Source organism: Apodemus sylvaticus, chromosome X, assembly GCF_947179515.1.
Source record: "Apodemus sylvaticus chromosome X, mApoSyl1.1, whole genome shotgun sequence".
NCBI classification, from domain to species: domain Eukaryota; kingdom Metazoa; phylum Chordata; class Mammalia; order Rodentia; family Muridae; genus Apodemus; species Apodemus sylvaticus.
In genome coordinates, this window is record NC_067495.1 from 57,064,868 (window position 1) to 57,085,313 (window position 20,446).

Consider the following 20,446-nt stretch of genomic DNA (forward strand, 5'->3'; position numbering starts at 1 on the left):
CCTTTTATCCCTAACATCTTTCATTCCTGTGAAAGTCTGTAAACATGAAATCTGGAAATATTGATCAAATCAATGAATAAATATGAGGGATGGATCAGTGATGGAGTTTAAAGTTTGAAACCTGACTAAAGACGTTCTGGTTTTGTGCTTCTCACACTTTCTTAAATGTCTTAAAGGTTTCTTATCAATGTACCAGGGTTAGCCATATTATCTGAAAGGGTAGGCATATGACCTAAGTAGGTTACTTACCCTTGTTGTAGGCACAGATCTGAGTCTAGAGATGCCTACGAAATTATTCATGTTTTTTTTTTTAAATGAATGAAAGTTTATTGAAAATTTAAGCAACCAAATTTATACCAAAGACCCATATTGTATACAACATACATTTTTTTAAAAAGGGAATAGAGATGCTTTAGGAGGACTAACTTAGAATGATGCTGTTTTATACTAAACTTCATTAAGTATTCTGAATGAATAGAACAGGGAACAATGAGCTTCCTAATATTGAACACATAGCTTTTAAGGCCAAGTAACATTTGGCTCTCTGAGGTGAAGTTTTAATGGTCATAATCATGTTGTTTTCAATGCCACAAAATATATTGAGCGGTTAATTACCAGGTCTTCTTCCTAACAGTATGTTGGTCTCTTCACAAAGTATTACATAAAGACATTATCTAAAGCATGAATATTCCTTCTGGGGTACTTGTTAAAGCCGAATTTATTTTGCTTCCCTATTGCCTCCTTCCAGTTGTAAGTGCTACAGACTTGACAGCAGCTCCCTATACTTTCATGTCACTGCCTAGTCATCAGAAATCTTTTTTTTTTTTTTTGTCTTTTTTTTTTATTTGATATAATTTATTTACATTTCAAATGATTTCCCCTTTTCTAGCCCCCCCCCACTCCCCGAAAGTCCCGTAAGCCCCCTTCTCTTCCCCTGTCCTCCCTCCCACCCCTTCCCAGTTCCCCGTTCTGGTTTTGCCAAATACTGTTTCACTGAGTCTTTCCAGAACCAGGGACCACTCCTGCTTTCTTCTTGTATCTCATTTGATGTGTGGATTATGTTTTGGGTATTCCAGTTTTCTAGGTTAATAACCACTTATTAGTGAGTGCATACCATGATTCACCTTTTGAGTCTGGGTTACCTCACTTAGTATGATGTTCTCTAGCTCCATCCATTTGCCTAAGAATTTCATGAATTCATTGTTTCTAATGGCTGAATAGTACTCCATTGTGTAGATATACCACATTTTTTGTATCCACTCTTCTGTTGAGGGATACCTGGGTTCTTTCCAGCATCTGGCAATTATAAATAGGGCTGCTATGAACATAGTAGAGCATGTATCCTTATTACATGGTGGGGAATCCTCTGGGTATATGCCCAGGAGTGGTATAGCAGGATCTTCTGGAAGTGAGGTGCCCAGTTTTCGGAGGAACCGCCAGACTGCTTTCCAGAGTGGTTGTACCAATTTGCAACCCCACCAGCAGTGGAGGAGTGTTCCTCTTTCTCCGCACCCTCTCCAACACCTGCTGTCTCCTGAATTTTTAATCTTAGCCATTCTGACTGGTGTAAGATGAAATCTTAGGGTTGTTTTGATTTGCATTTCCCTAATGACTAATGAAGTGGAGCATTTTTTAAGATGCTTCTCCGCCATCCGAAGTTCTTCAGGTGAGAATTCTTTGTTTAACTCTGTACCCCATTTTTTAATAGGGTTGTTCGGTTTTCTGGAGTCTAACTTCTTGAGTTCTTTATATATATTGGATATTAGCCCTCTATCTGATGTAGGATTGGTGAAGATCTTTTCCCAATTTGTTGGTTGCCGATCTGTCCTCTTGACGGTGTCCTTTGCCTTACAGAAACTCTGTAACCTTATGAGGTCCCATTTGTCAATTCTTGCTCTTAGAGCATACGCTATTGGTGTTCTGTTCAGAAACTTTCTCCCTGTACCGATGTCCTCAAGGGTCTTCCCCAGTTTCTTTTCTATTAGCTTCAGAGTGTCTGGCTTTATGTGGAGGTCCTTGATCCATTTGGATTTGAGCTTAGTACAAGGAGACAAGGATGGATCAATTCGCATTCTTCTGCATGCTGACCTCCAGTTGAACCAGCACCATTTGTTGAAAAGGCTATCTTTTTTCCATTGGATGTTTTCAGCCTCTTTGTCGAGGATCAAGTGGCCATAGGTGTGTGGGTTCATTTCTGGATCTTCAATCCTGTTCCATTGATCCTCCTGCCTGTCACTGTACCAATACCATGCAGTTTTTAACACTATTGCTCTGTAGTATTGCTTGAGGTCAGGGATACTGATTCCCCCAGATTTTCTTTTGTTGCTGAGAATAGTTTTAGCTTTCCTGGGTTTTTTGTTGTTCCAGATGAATTTGATAATTGCTCTTTCTAACTCTGTGAAGAATTGAGTTGGGATTTTGATGGGTATTGCATTGAATCTGTATAGTGCTTTAGGCAAAATGGCCATTTTAACTATATTGATTCTACCGATCCATGAGCATGGGAGGTTTTCCCATTTTTTGAGGTCTTCTTCCATTTCCTTCTTCAGAGTCTTGAAGTTCTTGCCATACAGATCTTTCGCATGTTTGGTAAGAGTCACCCCAAGATACTTTATACTGTTTGTGGCTATTGTGAAGGGGGTCATTTCCCTAATTTCTTTCTCAGCCTGCTTATCCTTTGAGTATAGGAAGGCCACTGATTTGCTTGAGTTGATTTTGTAACCTGCCACTTTGCTGAAGTTGTTTATCAGCTGTAGGAGCTCTCTAGTGGAGTTCTTTGGGTCACTTAGGTAGACGATCATGTCGTCTGCAAATAATGATAGTTTGACTTCCTCCTTTCCAATTTGTATCCCTTTGACCTCCTTATGTTGTCAAATTGCCCGAGCTAGTACCTCAAGTACAATATTGAAAAGATAAGGAGAAAGGGGGCAGCCTTGTCTGGTCCCTGATTTCAGTGGGATTGCTTCAAGTTTCTCTCCGTTTAGTTTGATGCTGGCTACCGGTTTGCTGTATATTGCTTTTACTATGTTTAGGTATGGGCCTTGAATTCCTGTTCTCTCCAAGACTTTGAGCATGAAAGGATGCTGAATTTTGTCAAATGCTTTTTCAGCATCCAATGAAATGACCATATGATTTTGTTCTTTGAGTTTGTTTATGTAGTGGATTGTATTGATGGATTTCCGTATATTGAACCAACCCTGCATTCCCGGGATAAAGCCTACTTGATCATGGTGGATGATCGTTTTGATGTGTTCTTGGATTCGGTTGGCAAGAATTTTGTTGAGTATTTTTGCATCGATGTTCATAAGGGAAATTGGTCTGAAGTTCTCTTTCTTTGTTGGATCTTTGTGTGGCTTTGGTATCAGCGTAATTGTGGCTTCGTAGAAGGAATTGGGTAGTGTTCCTTCTGTTTCTATTTTGTGGAATAGTTTGAAGAGTATTGGTGTTAACTCTTCTTTGAAGGTCTGGTAGAATTCTGCACTGAAACCATCTGGTCCTGTGCTTTTTTTGGTTGGAAGACTTTCTATGACTCCTTCTATTTCTTTAGGCTTTATGGGACTGTTTAGATGGTCTAGTTGGTCCTGATTTAATTTTGGTATTTGGTATCTGTCAAGGAAATTGTCCATTTCCTCCAGATTCTCCAGTTGTGTTGAGTACAGGCTCTTGTAGTAGGATCTGATGATTTTTTGGATTTCCTCAGTTTCCGTTGTTATGTCTCCCTTTTCATTTCTAAGTTTGTTAATTTGGATACTTTCTCTGTGCCCTTTGGTCAGTCTGGCTAAGGGTTTATCTATCTTGTTGATTTTCTCAAAGAACCAGCTCCTAGTTTTGTTGATTTTTTGTATGGTTCTCTTTGTTTCTACTTGATTGATTTCGGCCCTGAGTTTGATGATTTCCTGCCTTCTACTCCTCCTGGGTGAGGAAAACTCATAGCCCTGAGTGCCTCCAAAAAGAAAATGGAGAGAGCACACATTACCAACTTAATGACACACCTGAAAGCCCTATTCATGTTTTTTTAATAGCAAATAATTACAGCAGGCACATATGATTAAAAATAGAAACATAGAAAGTTTATTAAAGAAAAGTACTAACAATGGGAGTAGGAGAGGGAAACATTCAAAATTCTATGGACTAAAAGCCCCTTTCACAGCAACATTCTGTTACACACACACACACACACACACACACACTCACAGGGTATTCTTTTTTTGTTTTTGTTTTTCTGGACAGGGTTTCTCTGTGTAGCCCTGGCTGTCCTAGAAATCAGTCTGTAGACCAGGCTGGCCTCAAACTTAGAAATGCCCCTGCCTCTGCCTCCCAAGTGCTGGGATTAAAGGCATGCACCACCCCAGCTTCATAGAGTATTCTTGAGCATATCCTATATATTATATAAAGCCCATGTGGGGAAGGGCTTCCAGTCTTTTTTAATTAAATGGCTTCTTTTATGGTAATCTTGAGGTAGTTTCTTTTCTTCAATTTGTATTATTCTGTTATGTCTTTAACTATGCCTATCAACTCTGTTCCTTCCCAAATTACCTAGAGCAACTTGACTTTTATTTTTGATAGATAGGGGATGTTTACTATAATCCTGTGAAAGTATTGTGTTGTCAAAGTTAATTTTAAAATATGGAAACCTACAGAGGACAAACAATATTATCAATCTTACCCATATATGAACCCTGCCAGTTAAAACAATGACCACCCTGGCAAGACATACCAACTAGTGCAAAAGTAGAACTAATGTCAAGGGAACAACCATCTACTTTCTGATTTTATTTAAATCCAATTCTGCAATATAAAACAAAATTTTGGCATAATTTTGGGGCCTGAGTACTACGGCTAGACCAGTCATAGGCCCAATGGAAACCTACTTCTATTACTCAGCTAAATGCACATAGTATTATACTAACTTGTAATGACTTACCATTATACCCATGGATTATTATATCTCAACCTTCATCAAAGCTTCTATTTGAAATAGACAGTGACTAATACAGAAACCCACAGCATGTCAAGGTGCTGAAAAAAACATTGTGGAATGCTTATTCTTAAGCAGAGCATTTATGTAACATCCTCTACTCCCAAAGCTCAGGAGTTATTGTAGAATAGGGCCAGAGAATCAGACTTGGATGATGATTACAAGAAAAAAAAGTGTTTCCTAGACACTGCAAGACAATTACACAAATGAATTCACATTAGTCAAGACAGCTTGTACAAGGCCTGCACAACATCAAGACACAAAATTTCAGATGGAAAAGGGAGTGTGAAGTTTCGCCCTTACCTAAAGAGTATTTGCCAATTGATAGCTGCTAAGAGAGAGTTGGATTTCTTTATAAGTGCAGCCCTGGTGCATGTATGGCAGTGCATGTCTGGGCAGCACAAATAGGACTTATTGGGCTTAAAAATAACCAAAAAGATAGAGTTGAGTGAGTTGGGAAGAATGTATGGATCTGGGAGGAATAAGGGAAGGGGATGAATATGATTACAGTATATTGTACAAAATTCCTCAAAGAACAAATAAAATGAAAATAAATTCATACAATTATCTTTAAAAATGTGGAAACCTAGATATCTTCTAAATGCCACCGATAAAGATTTCCCAGAGGTAAAATAACAAGTTTCACTGTGGGCTCTTCAGAAGCATAACCCAAATGTAAAGCCAGAATTGTTGAAGCATGCTTTTTTTTCTCTGTGTCATAGTTACTTTTCTATTGCTGTGAACTGACACCATGACCAAGGAAACTAATATAAGAAAACATTTAATTGAGGGCTTGTGTACAGCTTCAGAGGATCAGTCCATGATCATCATGATAGGGAGCAAACAGGAATGGCACTAGAGCAGTAGTTTGGAGCTTTATATCTTGATCCACAAGTGGCAGGGAGGGAGGGAGGGAAGGATGGAGAAATGGAGGAAGGGGAGACATAGACAAAGAGAGAAAGACAGAGAGACAGAGACAGAAAAAGAGACACATACACTGGGCCAGGCATGGACTTTTCAAACAACAAAGCCCACCCCTAGAGACATACCATTTCCAACAAGGCCACACACATATCATAATCATTCCCAAACAGTCCACTAACTTGTGACCAAGCATTTAAATACATAAGCCCATGGTGGTCATTCTCACTCAAACCACCAGAATTTGCCATAAATCCATACTATTTGTATTAATTAATTTATTACTTAGTCACATGTATCCTATGCTGCTGTCAAACGCAATATGAAGCTAAAGATGCCCTTGAACTTCTGATCTTCCTTTGTCTGTGTCCTGTGGTATTTCAGACATAGTCTAGCTTGCTAAGTTTTCTATGGTGCTGAAGATTGGTCACAGGGCTTTGTGCATTTTTAAATACTTTACCCACTAAGGTACATCAACAGCTCTAATTTTATATCTTTATTAAAAATTAAGGCAAGCATTTATTTCTGTCAGTTTACTATATGCCACTCACCATGGTCACACATATAAGTTTATTTTACCTCTTACAATATTCCTATAAAACACTGTTTCACAAAGGGTGAGACTTATATTTGGAAGGATATTTTTCCAAGCTTTCATTATCTTGAAATGGCAAAACTGTGATTTCAATCATGGACACCAGACAAAGATTCCATACTCATTGCAATGTATTTCAAATATTAAGGCTCGCAAACCACACACACACACACACACACACACACACACACACACACACACACAAAGTTCTATAGCTCATACCTCAAATTCTGTCTGTTGCTTTTATTTTATAAATTTTACTGTTGAAATAAGAAAGATCTTATAAGCTATACTATAATTTGAAAAGTTATACTACAGAAAAACTATCTATTCTAAAAAATAAAATATATATTAAGTAACTCCTTACATTCAAGCTTGCCAAACTATGGTCTATAGGCAGCTGCTAAAAATATGTTGCAAGTGACTCCCAAGAGAAAAGTACCAGAAACATGCAGGATTTGGGTGAGAGGTGTTAACCACTTACACTCTCAGAGAAATTTGTGAATAAATATTATAAGCCCGGAAATCTTGTCTCGCTTGCCTTCTGTAGTCTTTACTGTGTTGACTTAAGAGCATCTATAATGACCTGCTTCTTGTTGTGTTTCGTGAGTCAGAGCCCAGGCCTTATCCCTTCCCCTCCCTCCTTCCCTGTCATAAATGCCTTCCAGCCTGGACTTGGATCTCAGGTTAATGGGTTTGGTCACCACCTTCTCCCTCCAGCTTCAAGGTCCACATGAGTGTTAGGCAGGTAATCCTAGGTGCTGCTGTGAACCAATCCAGCTGTCTCTTAAGTACTGCATGTTTCTGAGGTAGCTGAGGCGGGTAGCTCCTCCCTTCTCTTTACGGTGCTTCTGCTTCACTTGGCCTATGCTGCAATTTGCAGGGCAGCTCCTCAGAGGCTGACTATCCTTAAAACCTCTAGTTGTTTATGATTCAGACTTTGCCCTACCAGCTCAGTGGGACTTTCTGTCTTATGAAAGTCCTCTTTCTTGGCCCCTACTCCAGGCGCTTCAGGTTCGGGACAAAGGAAGTGTGTTGAGCTGGAGTGAAGAAGACAGTCCGCTCTCAGTGGAGATCTCCTCAACGCAAAGTAAGGACACCAGATAGTAGATTGTCATCTTTCCTGTATGCTTCCTGAGTTTGGGGAATCTGGTGAGTAGAAACTGCCCCTCTCAACAGGGCGTAGCTTCGTCTTCGCTCATTCCTTCCTTACATTTCTCTCTCAGCTGCTCTTATTACTTAAAATGCGACTTCATAGAATCATAGATGAGGGATTTTTACAAAGACAAATGGGTTCGTTATCTACCTTAAGACCCTCGTCATACAAATGGAAAGGAGCACAGTGAAGCATTGCCCTAGGCCAAATGCAGCCAGGGAATTATTGCCAAAGCCAGAAGAGCTGGGAAGTAGGCTCTACTTAGTGACTTTTCACTGCCTTTTCTTAGCAGAAGGGACAGAAATCATGTTGGCTTAAAAAAAAAAAAAACCCAGAGTAAAGTTTAAATTTTAACAGATCTTTGTGGCATTACTATTGTCACTGTCATTATCAGCATTTCTACCACCGAGTTATACACCTGGTCCTCCTATTTCTTAATCCAGGCAGTTGGAATTTGCCTGTGGGCTTTGGCTGGCCACACCAAAGATGCATTTCATCCCAGCTCAGCAAAGCCAACTAGCAAGCAACATAAACAGACCACCTCCTTGTAATTCCTCCGGAGATCCTCACCAGGATTTGGAAAACACCCGGATATTGTTAAAGAACCACCCCGGGTTTTGTACCAAACCGGCGGGAACAGGACATTCCAGTAGTTTAGTTTGTGGAAAAGAGGGCACCCAGCACTGTCCCCTCCCCCTTTCACTCACCCCAGTAATCCCCGCCAGACAGGAGCCCTAGATTTAATTCTTGGGAAGAGCTTTGTAACCGTGTTTACTAAGTAAACAGGTCTGGCAGGCTCAGGCTGGGGTCTGCAGTTCAGCATTGATGGGCCGCTGACATGAATTTGGAAGGAAGAAAAAGAAAGGAAGGAAGGGTTTTCTTTAACAAGGTAAGCTTTCTCTTTTGAAACAACCTCATTCGCCTTCCTATCCACAGTGCTTACTCAGTTGGGTTTAGAAAAGTCCCGGGTCACTGGGAGAAAAAGTAGGTGAACTGCAGAGTTGGAGGAAGTTTACTTAGGTGCTCAGGGTAACAGGAGACAATAGACTGCCTTCCTTTTGTTCCTCTAGCCAAAATGGCCCGAATCACATTGGCCCCACTGTTTTCTGGGACAGTCCTTTATAATAGAGAATAGTTCATTTTGCTGTCTAAACAGCCCGTTCGTTTTCTGGCTCCTAGGTTGGGAAGTTTTGTTGAGATTATGTAGCTATAAATTCCTTGAACAGGAATCACAAGCCCTTTAATACAACTCTGTTAGGTTTCATACTTTTTCACACAAGGTAGGCACAGATTGAGTAAGTGCTAATTGAGTCACACTAAAATATGAATTATTTTAAGTGTATTTAGTGTTTAATGAGCAAAACCTTTATTAAGCATGGATTCAAATTCTGGCCTTGTTGGCTGCATGATTTTGAACCAACCATTTCACCACCAAGGTATCAGTTTTCTAAGTATATCACAACCATACACACAAATAAAAAGTAGTTTCTAAACGTTTTACAGATATGAAGGATATAGAGTATTCAGTTTCTCATTACTGGGTGTCTGCTGTACACTAAGCAAACAATTTGTATATCGCCTTGGATATTTGTGATTTGTTTGAGTATCAAAACAGTCCTGTGAAATGATCAGAATCCCCGTTTTGAGGATGAAAAAGCAGAGGCTCACAGAAGTGAAAATAATTTACTGACCCCTCCTACAGGTGAGATGGAATTTGAATGAAGGTCATTAATGTCAATTTGTTTTCTATCAACAGAGTGACAAAGAGTTCAGAAAGCAAGGAGCCAAACTGAGAGGCTGGAGGCAGGGCTTGCTCACTTGAGATAGCTCCAAATTCCTATTCATTTTAGTGATTTTTCTGTCTACAATGAGCTGTGTAAAGGCAGTCTAGTTAATTAACACAAGACTAATGGGAGAGGAAAAAAAGCATCATCACATTAAAGGAGTGACTTGCAAATTCTAGAGAAAACCTTCATGCAAATTTCCATGATTCATAAGGATTGGGTCAGAGTACCATAGTCAGCCTAGAAAGTAATTGCAAGGAAGGAGAGGTTTGACTTTTTCCTCAGGTTGAAACAAGAAATCGGTGCCCATGAATTAAGTGATAGACAATTCCAAGTAGCAGCTGAACTGGTTCTTCCTCTCAACGGCTCGTCCATTTTACTGCAAAACATTTCCCTTTTGCTTTTACCCAGCACTCACGTTCACCTTACTGATCTTGTTTTTTGTTTTCCTTTTCCCACACCAGTCCAGTTTTCCTCTGCAGGCCCACCACCAAGAAACATGAGCAATTTACCCAAGGATTTCATATCTTCCATCTCATTCGGTCTTCATAGACCATTGAGAGGCCCAAAGTATAGATTTTCACTATTTAAAAAATGAGATTACTCTCAGGAAGCTATATAATTTGCTTAGTGTCATATAACAAATGAACAGTTAAGCCAGAAGTGTATTCTCTCTCTCTCTCTCTCTCTCTCTCTCTCTCTCTCTCTCTCTCTCTCTCTCTCTCTCTCTCTCTCTCTCTCTTCTCATTGGTGCTTGGATACTTTCCACATTTTCATGAAATGTTCAAGTGGTTCTAAAGGACGTTTATGGGTTTTTCCTTTCCTCTGTCCTTAAAGTGTATGATAAAAACCAAAGTAAACAACATCAATGACAACTTCAGTCTCAAGGCAGAAAGATAGGAAGTCAGTAATTTAAAGGAAGAAACACTACTACTTTCAAGATTTGTAGTAATTTTCTGATACTGTGTATATTTATCTATTTAAACACAGTATTCACAAGTAAGTTTATCTGACTCTAAATTCTGGTTTCTTTAATACACACACACACAAATATATGGAGAGAGAGAGAGAAATGGAGAGAGAGAGAGAGAGAGAGAGAGAGAGAGAGAGAGAGAGAGAGAGAGAGAGAGAGAGAGAGAGAGAAGGTTAAATTGGAACTTAACCATATAGTCCAGATTGGTTTTTAAGTTCTTGGTCTTCCTGCCTCAACCTTTACCTGCATGAGTACTACAATTATAGGTATGTGTCATCATAACTGCCAAAAGACTGGATTACATTAAATCAAGTTTCTTTCATGAACAGAATGTCAGCCTGAAATGTGTACATTTTATGCCAATGTAAAAGTGCTTCTGTAATTTGAATGTGTTACCTGGTATCAGAACATTAGAACACATACATGTCTAACACTATCATAAAGTGTTGAGTTTTGAGCTATCAGTACTTTCTTTACTTGTACTACTGCTTAGATTTGATTGCTAGGAACAGAAAGAAAGAAGAGAGAGAGAAAGAGAGAAAGAGAAGCAAACAAAACCAAGTTTGTGATGGTGGTTGGCTTGATGTTCAAATCTATTTGCTCAATATTAATAATAATAGCCACTGTTACTTTTCATAACTAGCTTATATACATATGCAATTTTATTTGTGTTTTATGCAGGTATAGATTGTTGTTCATTTAATCTTCACAATAACTCTATGAGACCACAAATAGTGTTAAAGATGAGGATTCTGGTGGATCAAGGCTTCCTTTAAGAGGTGTGAGTCCAAAGCCTCTGCCCTTCATGTAAAACATGGAAATGAAATCCATCTTATATGACTATGATAAATAATGTTGCAGATGAAAAGTACATTGTAAAGTAAAACTGTTACGTTCTATACTCTCCAGACTTTTGGAACATTAGTCACCATTTCCAGCTTTGAATGTTTGTTCAGTCTACGCTAATGGTCTGTACTAAGTCTCTCCAGACATTTCTAAAATTATCACGTAAGATTGTGGTAATGGACCTCTTACCTGGAATTGTTTTCTCTCTAGGTAAATAAGCTGAAGGCATAGCTGCCTTGCTGGTACTTCTTTAAGAAGGAAGTTTGAACGAAGTCCAGTGTACACGCAGAAGTCCACTGAACGAAGGTTACTCCTTCCAGGTTGAGGGTCCTAAGGAATGGATAAATGTGTTTCCAGGCACAGTATTGTGTGTAGTTACATGTGACTGTACCTGTGTTTCCCCGGTAAATGTGAGTATTAGCATCATGTGAGAGAAGTGATCCTGAGAACTTTTTAAATACCAAATTTTTCAGTTGTACACATGTGTTTTCTGTTAGATTATAAAATTTCCATAGCTTTTACATGTCAGTGCTGTGTAGCTTGGCTCTGTATGTCTCATTGTTTTATAGATAAGAAACTGGGGCTCATTAAGGTAAAAACAAAAAGTACCTGAAGTCACTATTCACACTAGTGCTAGGAGCTAGTCTGGAGCTAACAGGTGGTACAGGCCTCCCTAGTCATTTCTTTCACTTTAACAGTAGCTGCTATGGCCTGCCTACTAGGCCGTCTGCGCTGCATCTGCTAATAGCTACATGGACACCTGTATTCTGTGACATCCACTTTCAAGGATTTTATAGTACAATGTAGTAAATGAAGGCAATTTCCTGAGAGAGTGCAATTTCTTAGGAGACTGCAAGATACATTAGCAAGCTGTAGCTAGGAGAAAGAAGGAAAAGCAAGCAAGCCAATAGGAACTGTCTCCTGTGCTCCAAACGGTGGTATCACTAGGGCTCTTTTTGTTTTTCCTGATTTATTCCTTCAAGGCTGATACTAAACTTATGTTGCAGGTGAGTTTTACATAGCTGCTAAATAATAACCAGCTTCTATAACCAATCAGTGGGGCAGACAGGTTTCTGTAAGAAGCTGCTCTCCCACCCTCAAAGACATGCCTGTCCTTACACCTAGGGCTTTCTGCCAGACATAATATGGAGACTGGTGATTAATACTTACACGATTACTGTGTATGGAAAAGCCTGAGAGTTCATTTAAAAAGTCTTTTAGTTTGATTTTAATCAGAGTAAGTATCTGGGCTTACTTAGGGTAAATGCATGTGTCCTTCTTATCCACACGAAAATCTGTGCTTTTTTTAAACAAATATTTTGTGGTAGTAGGGCTTGGATTAATTAAATAATTAATTAATTTTAAATAGTTTCTTTTCCTTATGTAGCCCAGGATGGGCTTGAATATATAAACCTCTCACCTCAATCCTTTTGTTTCAACCTCCTGAGTACTGAAATTAGTCATTCACTACCACACCCAGTAGAGACTAAATTTCTAGTTTGGGGTAATAGTCCCTATTATTTATGCTTCGAGTTGAATATTTAATGAAACAGGTTGTCTAATGCACTGAACATAGTGCTTTGCCTTTAGTCATATCTCACTGGAACATAGTTATTATCATTATCATGCTTATCTCCTTGTATGATTATCTCTCTGTTTCTAAAGCAAACATAGCCCCATACAATTGCATAGTTTAGAATGCATGCAGTTTTTCTTGCTATAGCTATATCCATGAGTACATGCAGAGTTCCTCAACATGTACAGGTGAGTGTGCAAATGCATTTTTGTGCCCTCATCTCAGGTGCTAGAACCATCTTTCCTGGAATTACATTCCAGCTCTAACTTCTGTTAACTAAGATGGTCTTGGGCAAGTGGCTTTATGTCTCTGTTTTCTAATTCCTCCACTATACCATGGGAAATAATGGCATCTACTTCACAGGATGGCTGTAAGGCTTTAAAATTTTAACTTGTGTTATATGGTTAGAATGATCACAACGTAGACACAATAAATAAATATTTATTGTTGTTGTTATTCCAAAGGTGATCGTGTCTCTATGATGACAATATGGCTGCACGTGGATGTAAATATGTGCATTTGTGTCTTTAAGTAAATGCATATGTGCACATATGAATGTATGTTTATGTTTCTGGGTTTGGTCACTGTGCATGGTATGAATTAGTGCCTTCTGCCCAGGTTCAAGAATTATAACCTTGCTTAAGACACTGAAATAAGAGGCTAGAAAGCTGCATAGGCAGTAAGTCAGGATGGAACTGGTGAAGTAATTTTATATACAGAATTGGGAACCAGCAGAGAATCTAAGATGTTCAAACAATTTCCCTCACATACTTTCACTTCTTTTTGCTCTATCTTTTTTTTTATCATGTTAAAGTAAAAAAATGAAACATACAAAATGTCTGTGACTCCTGTATTGCTCAGCATATATTCAGAAACTGAACACATTCAAATAAATAGAATACAGATAAAGGAACAAAACATGACCCTTCCCAGTCACTGCTCTTTGCCTCAACAGTGAACATTACCTTCATTTTTTTAATGATGTTAGGGATTGGACCTAGGAACGGTGTATAGTATATACAACTGAGCTGTGTTTTCACTTGTCTCCTTAATTCTTGTAGAACAGATTTGTTTTCTGTAATTTGCCCTTTACGTGAATGAAATCATATGTATGCTTTTATGTTTTTCTTTAGAGTTGCATTTATCAATCTGCTCATTGTGTTGTGTATAGTCTTAGCTTGTTCATTATTACTGCCATTCTGAATTCCATTGTGTAAATAAAATGCAATTTACTCAACCATTTCAATATTGATTGACATTTTAGAAGTTTTCATTTTGGGTTTATGAATATTCCAGCAAATGTCTTTTGATGTTGTCTCACATGTTTCTAAATATGATTTATCGATTATGGGAAGTAGCAGCTATGAGTCATTTTTTGCTTAAGGGAAAATAGACAAAGGAAGAACTACTGACTTCATTAAGATACCAAATCAGTCAGTATAGTCATGATTCTGATGGCTGTTTCCTGGTTTGAGGGTCAGAGTACATTCTTTCTTCCATACTGCTGAAAGAACAGAATTCAAGTTTCTCTTCTGAAGGAAGCAATACATGATTAGTATGGGTGAATTTTTAACTTTGTTCTCTAACAACTTATATATAGAGGCCACTGTGTATTTGTTGGACTGAAAGGAATCTAGAGAGGTTTAAAAACAGAACAACAACAACCAAAAATATTGGGTTAATTGGGTTTTGCTTTTTCAGCCATTTTCTCTGTTACTTGCCTCTACAGTTTTCCCGACACATGCAAAATTTCTTTGTTCTCTTTTTTATCTTTTTCCCCCCTTCAAACCAGCAGATTCCATTCCCTGTTTCTCAAAGTACTGTGGGCCATGAAGGCAGGTCATCTTCTTTGGGCTTTACTGTTGATGCACTCCTTGTGGTTTCTACCAACTGATGGGGCCATTCGAAACTACTACCTGGGCATCCAGGATATGCAGTGGAACTATGCTCCCAAAGGAAGAAATGTCATCACAAATCAGACTCTGAACAATGACACGTAGGTTTCATCTCATGTATTATTAGAGGTAGAGAAGAAAGAGGACATCCTTGCAGTTTAAGAGCTAGTCTTCTGGGGATTCTTTCTTCTAGTATCATAGCACCCATCTTCTAGACTATTTGGACCGCACATGTAACAACAGATTTCTTGGAAACAAAGTTGACTCATGATCCAACATCCCATCTCAAGTTTATTTTTCAGCAATGAAGTATCTTAGCATTTTTAGATTCCTATTGATAAGTTTGTTTCTTAGCATCTAAGATGGGATTCATAATGCCTATCTATCAACAGCTGTTTGATTTCATTTTTTAATGAAATGTATGAAATGTTTATAAGATATGTATAGTGAAATTATGCTTTTGCACCCTGGTAGAACTACCTTAAATCTAGATATATGAAAAAGTCTTACAAGTAAAGAAATGACAGTAACAGATAGCTTGTAGACAAGAGCTCTAGGAGAGATGCTATAATATATATCTACAAATATGCCATTCAATTCCTGAAAAATATTTAGGAAGTCTGAGTATCATCAATATTGTGATATGAGTATAGAACCTAGGATCTTGCACATGCTACCACTGAGCAAATGTAGACATAGGGCGTCTTGATTTCATAAATGAGGGAACAGGCTCATGAAAGTCAAGTGACTCATCCAAATCCTGTAGCTAGTAAGTGAAAGAAATGGGTTGTGGGGATTTGAATATCTGTGAAGTGGATGTGTACTTAATTCTGGTTTTAACCATTGTATCCCTCACATTAAAGTTACCTTTCTTCTATTCTCTTCTTTATTTCCACTCTATCTTCTGATCCTCTGTCCCCCTCTTCTTCCATTTCTCTCTTTCCCCTCTCATCCTCTCTCTCTCTCTCTCCCTTACTTTCTTTCCCTTCCTTCCTTCCTTCCCTCCCTCCCACCCTCCCCCTCCCTCCCTTCCTCCCTTCCTTCCTTCTTTCCTTCTTCCCTCCCTCCCTCCCTCCCTCCTCCCTCCCTCCTTCTTTCTTCTTCTTCTTCTTCTTCTTCTTCTTCTTCTTCTTCTTCTTCTTCTTCTTCTTCTTCTTCTTCTTCTTCTTCTTCTTCTTCTTCTTCTTCTTCTCTCCCTTTCTTACTTTCAGAGACAACATCTTATTTATCCTATTGGACAGGCTATTCTGGAACTCACCATGTACTTTTTGCTATGTTTGAACTCATAAAAATCCTTCTGCTTCAGCCTGCCTAACAGTGGGAATGTTTAAGATTTCTTGATCTTAAAAACTGGTTAGTATTTCACCAAAAGTTAAAAGAAAATGAATGAATGTATTATAGTATCTTTTGCAATGGTGGTTCATTTATTTCCCCAAAGCCCAAAGTATTCCATCTTAAAGTACTACTCACTTTGTTTTTCTTTTTCTGTTTTCATAGTCCTGGTATAAATCTTACAACCTCATATATTGTAGGCAAGTTTTTTTTTAATACTGAGAAGTATGATTAGCATAAGCTGTCTTTTGATATGCACTATTCATCCAGCTTTGAAGTCAGAACTCTTCTATTAAACTTGCTCCAAAAGAGTAAAAAAATAATCACTCACCTTAATTATTTCAAGTAATAGCATTGAACTTGATAATTTTCCAGATGCTATCCTAAAGATTTCTAAGGTTTTAGTTTACTTTATCTTTCTCATGATTATAAGAATCAAACTCAAAGCCTTATGCATGTTAACCATGCACTTTAATACCCAAGACCTAGAATATAACATTCTTTTTGTAACCATAATTACTTTGTGAGTCAGATCTTGTGGTTACCTTCATTTGAAAGATGGTAAAATTATGTACATAGAAGTTAAAGCAGCTTGTCCAATGTTTCAAAAATCTGAAAAATGGAGCAGATGATATTTACTGTGATATGGCCTGGCTCCAAAGCCTGTGGTCATGACCACCATGATTCTTTGCTCTCTCTCTATAGTAGCATGAGGCTAATGGTTGAATGAATAAGGAGTTGGCTGTTTAAAGACAGTTGTTATACAGCTGGTTATCTCTTTGTCACTGTATATTTGTTTGCACTATATAAGAGTGACTCTTTGAATGTTAAGAGTTGATCATATTTCAGAAACTTTGTATGCCTTAACTTTCTACTTCACATATTTTTACAAGGGCAATCTAATTCCTTTTTTCTTTTGTTAGCATTCTCTGGGGAAGAAACTTCTAGTTGTTTGAAGATGGTAGAAAAGTTGTAATTCTATCTTGTATTTTCTCAGAGTGGCCTCCAGCTTCCTTAAATCTGGCAAAAGCAGGATAGGGAGTAGTTACAAGAAGACTGTCTATAAGGAATACAGTGATGGCACATACACTGATGAAATAGCCAAGCCTGCCTGGTTGGGCTTCCTAGGACCACTGTTACAGGCTGAGGTGGGGGATGTCATCTTGATCCACCTGAAGAATTTTGCCAGCCGACCTTACACCATTCACCCTCATGGTGTTTTTTATGAGAAGGACTCAGAAGGTAAAGCAACCTACCTTTTCTTTCTTCTATTTCTATAAAGTATCACTTTTACTTTACCACTATCTGAGAAAGAAGAGCTTGGACCAAGAGTTACCCTTTCTCTATTTTCTTGATCTTTTGAAAAGAATCTTGTTCTGTGCTTGAGGATAGTTTAGAACTCATGATTCTCCTTCCTCGGTCTCCTGAGTGCTTGGATATTATCATACCCAGTCCAAAATAGCTCTTTTCCTTTCCTTTCCCTTCCTTTCCCTTCCTTTCCCTTCCTTTCCCTTCCTTTCCCTTCCTTCCCCTTCCCTTTCCTTCCCTTTCCTTCCCTTCCCTTCCCCTCCCCTCCCCTCCCCTCCCCTTCCTTCCCTTCCCCTCCCTTCCCCTCCCCTCCCTTCCCCTCCCCTCCCTTCCCCTCCCTTCCCCTCCCTTCCCTTCCCTTCCCCTCCCTTCCCCTCCCTTCCCCTCCCTTCCCTTCCCCTCCCTTCCCCTCCCTTCCCCTCCCTTCCCCTCCCTTCCCCTCCCTTCCCCTCCCTTCCCCTCCCTTCCCCTCCCTTCCCCTCCCTTCCCCTCCCTTCCCCTCCCTTCCCCTCCCTTCCCCTCCCTTCCCCTCCCCTCCCCTCCTCTCCCCTCCCCTCCCCTCCCCTCCCCTCCCCTCCCCTTCCCTTCCCTTCCCTTCCCGTCCCGTCCCGTCCTGTCCTGTCTTTTCCTTTCCTTTTCTTTCTTTACCAACTCTGTTATTAAATACTATCCAGGACCATGAAGATTGGACAGGTTATTACCTGGGATTCCTAGTGTATTTACCCAAATTACATTAGTCAGAGGCTTATAAAGACTTAACCCACAAGGCTATGTACTTCCTGCATTCATCCAATCAGGGGCAAGCATATATCTTGGTGCACTTCCTGCTTATGAACCAACCTCTCATCTATGTGTGGTAAAGCACACATCCTGTGCATCTGGTCAAACTATATAAGTTTTTCTTACTTACTGATTTACCATAACAAAATTTTATTCAGAGTAAACATGGCTGTGTACTAATATCAGTGCTGTTTACACCCATTGTGGAATTTGGACAAGATAATGCATGTCTCTTTGCTACAGATTCTATATGATGAATATGAAAACACTGTTCCATTTTATTATAATTACAAGGAACTATTTGAATCCCTGTTCTATGGAATAGTTGAATATGCTTTTGAGAGAAAAGTTCTGTGAAAGTAATGGAATGCTATTCTGAATCCATGGCCTTCCAGAAGGTCTAATTTTTCAAAGAGGGTACTCAGTTTTTTCTTTAGCATCTCCTAACATTTAAGGCACAATGGCCTAAAACAAATAGTGCAGTTAGTGAGAGAATTAAATTGGGAAGTCAGAAGCTTTTGTTTGAGATAAAGATGCAAAGAAAAGGAACCATTTTATACTGTTGAAAAGAAGGTAAATTAGTATAGCTGTCAGGTAACAATATGCAGTTCCTAAAACTAGAACTATGTTACTTCCCAGAAATCCCATTACTAGGTATATATCCAAAGAAAATGATATTAACATGTTGAAGAGACATATACTCCCATGATTATTATAGCACTATAATAGACATGTTATATAATCATCTTAAATGTCCATATACAGATAAATAGAAAAAGAAAATGGTGTATTAGACAAAGGATGAAGGGGATAGATTTGCAAGGCTCTGCTGCATCCCATCCCCAGAACTACAATATATATTGCATTAAAATATGCATATATGCATTGATGCATACATATGCATTAATATAATATAATGTATTGATATATATTGCATTCATATATAATGAAATGCCATACAATTTCATTGTGTATGGAATCTAAAATAGTTATTATCATAGACATCGAGAATAACAGTTATCAGAGGGTGGGACAAAGAAAGGATAAGTGTGGGGAGAGAATACTCAAAATTCAATGTCACAGGATGAATAGGCTTTGGTGTTCTATGGCATGCTAGGGTAACATATATGTTGTAGCTAACACTTTGAAAATCATAACAAAATAAATATTGCTATGCTAATACGTACCTGTGATTTTAGCACTTAGAAGGAAGAGGCAGTAGGATAATGAGTTCCCTGTATCAAACTATCATACAACCCTTTTACTAAATCAAACTTTTTAGAAGTGATGATTTTTAATGTAAAGAAATAAAATTACTTTGTTTTATTTCTCTACAACGAGAAAGTAAGCCCACTTATCATTAAATAGATTTTAAGCTAAAGCTCTCAGATTGTTGGTTGTATGCATTTCAAAGTGAGTGCTTGAAAGGAAGGAGTCCCAATACCCTCAGGCTGGGTCTCCTTATATACCCAGGCTAGTATCTTAACTGGAGATCCTCCAATTTTTGAGTGTTAATAAAATTGTACTGTCATGACTTTTTCCGAATGTAGCTTCTCCCAAGTGATTTCTGTTTCAGAACTCTTTTAGTTATTTTAATTTTACTTAATTTTGTTTTAAAAAGTAAATTATCAAATTCATCTCTCATTACCCATCCCCTCTCCTCCAGTACTCCCCTAGCCTCACATTGCTATTCTTTCTTCCCAATGTCATGCACTCTTTTTCTTAAAGTCAGCTCACTACTCCACTTAGTGCTGCCAGTATGTGCATGGATGGAGGGCCATTAACTGGAGCATCAGTAACCCCTCAGTGGCTACGTTCTAAAGAAAATAGGCTCTGCTTTCCCAGAAGGCATCATTTGCCAGTAGCTCTTCAACTAAGAGTAGAACTTCATGATTATCCCCCACTCCAAAATGCTTGCATTTTGCCTGGTTTGATCTTTTGTGGATCTTATGCATGTGGTTTCTGCCACTATGAATTCATGCATGCAACTGCTTTCTCATGCCCACAAAGAAGGCTCTTCAGTAGTATGTGACCATCAATATAGAGACCTCCAACTGATCAATATGAAGAGAATTAGGAACTGTGCAGTGCTCAGATCTAATTGAGACATTTATATTGTATCCAATCCTCCAGGGCTTAGGAATCAGTGAGGAGGAGGGTGCAGAATGATTGTAAGATTCAGAGGTAGTGTATGATGGACAGTGATTTGTTTCTCTCTTTTGTCTGTTGTTGATGTGAGAACTGGGATGAGGAACACTGTAGTATTGAACCTAAGAGCATAATATTCCTCAGGACTTGACTT

At 38.7% G+C, this 20,446-nt stretch overlaps 1 protein-coding gene across 7 annotated transcripts in view; it reads left to right on the forward strand.

Moving 5' to 3' along the window:
- Positions 1–20,446, forward strand: part of Heph (hephaestin) — a 108,481-nt gene that overhangs the window by 1,100 nt on the left and 86,935 nt on the right. For 2 of the 7 annotated variants that reach the window (XM_052170430.1, XM_052170436.1), the window contains exons 1-4: positions 8,314–8,539; positions 11,464–11,663; positions 14,625–14,825; positions 17,054–17,298. In XM_052170430.1, the coding sequence (XP_052026390.1) occupies positions 14,659–14,825; positions 17,054–17,298 (412 nt within the window). In that variant the 5' untranslated portion in view covers positions 8,314–8,539; positions 11,464–11,663; positions 14,625–14,658. Of the gene's footprint in view, positions 1–7,499; positions 7,647–8,313; positions 8,540–11,088; positions 11,187–11,463; positions 11,664–14,621; positions 14,826–17,053; positions 17,299–20,446 lie in introns of those variants that run through there. The other 5 variants (XM_052170432.1, XM_052170433.1, XM_052170434.1 and 2 more) reach the window with 5 other exon arrangements.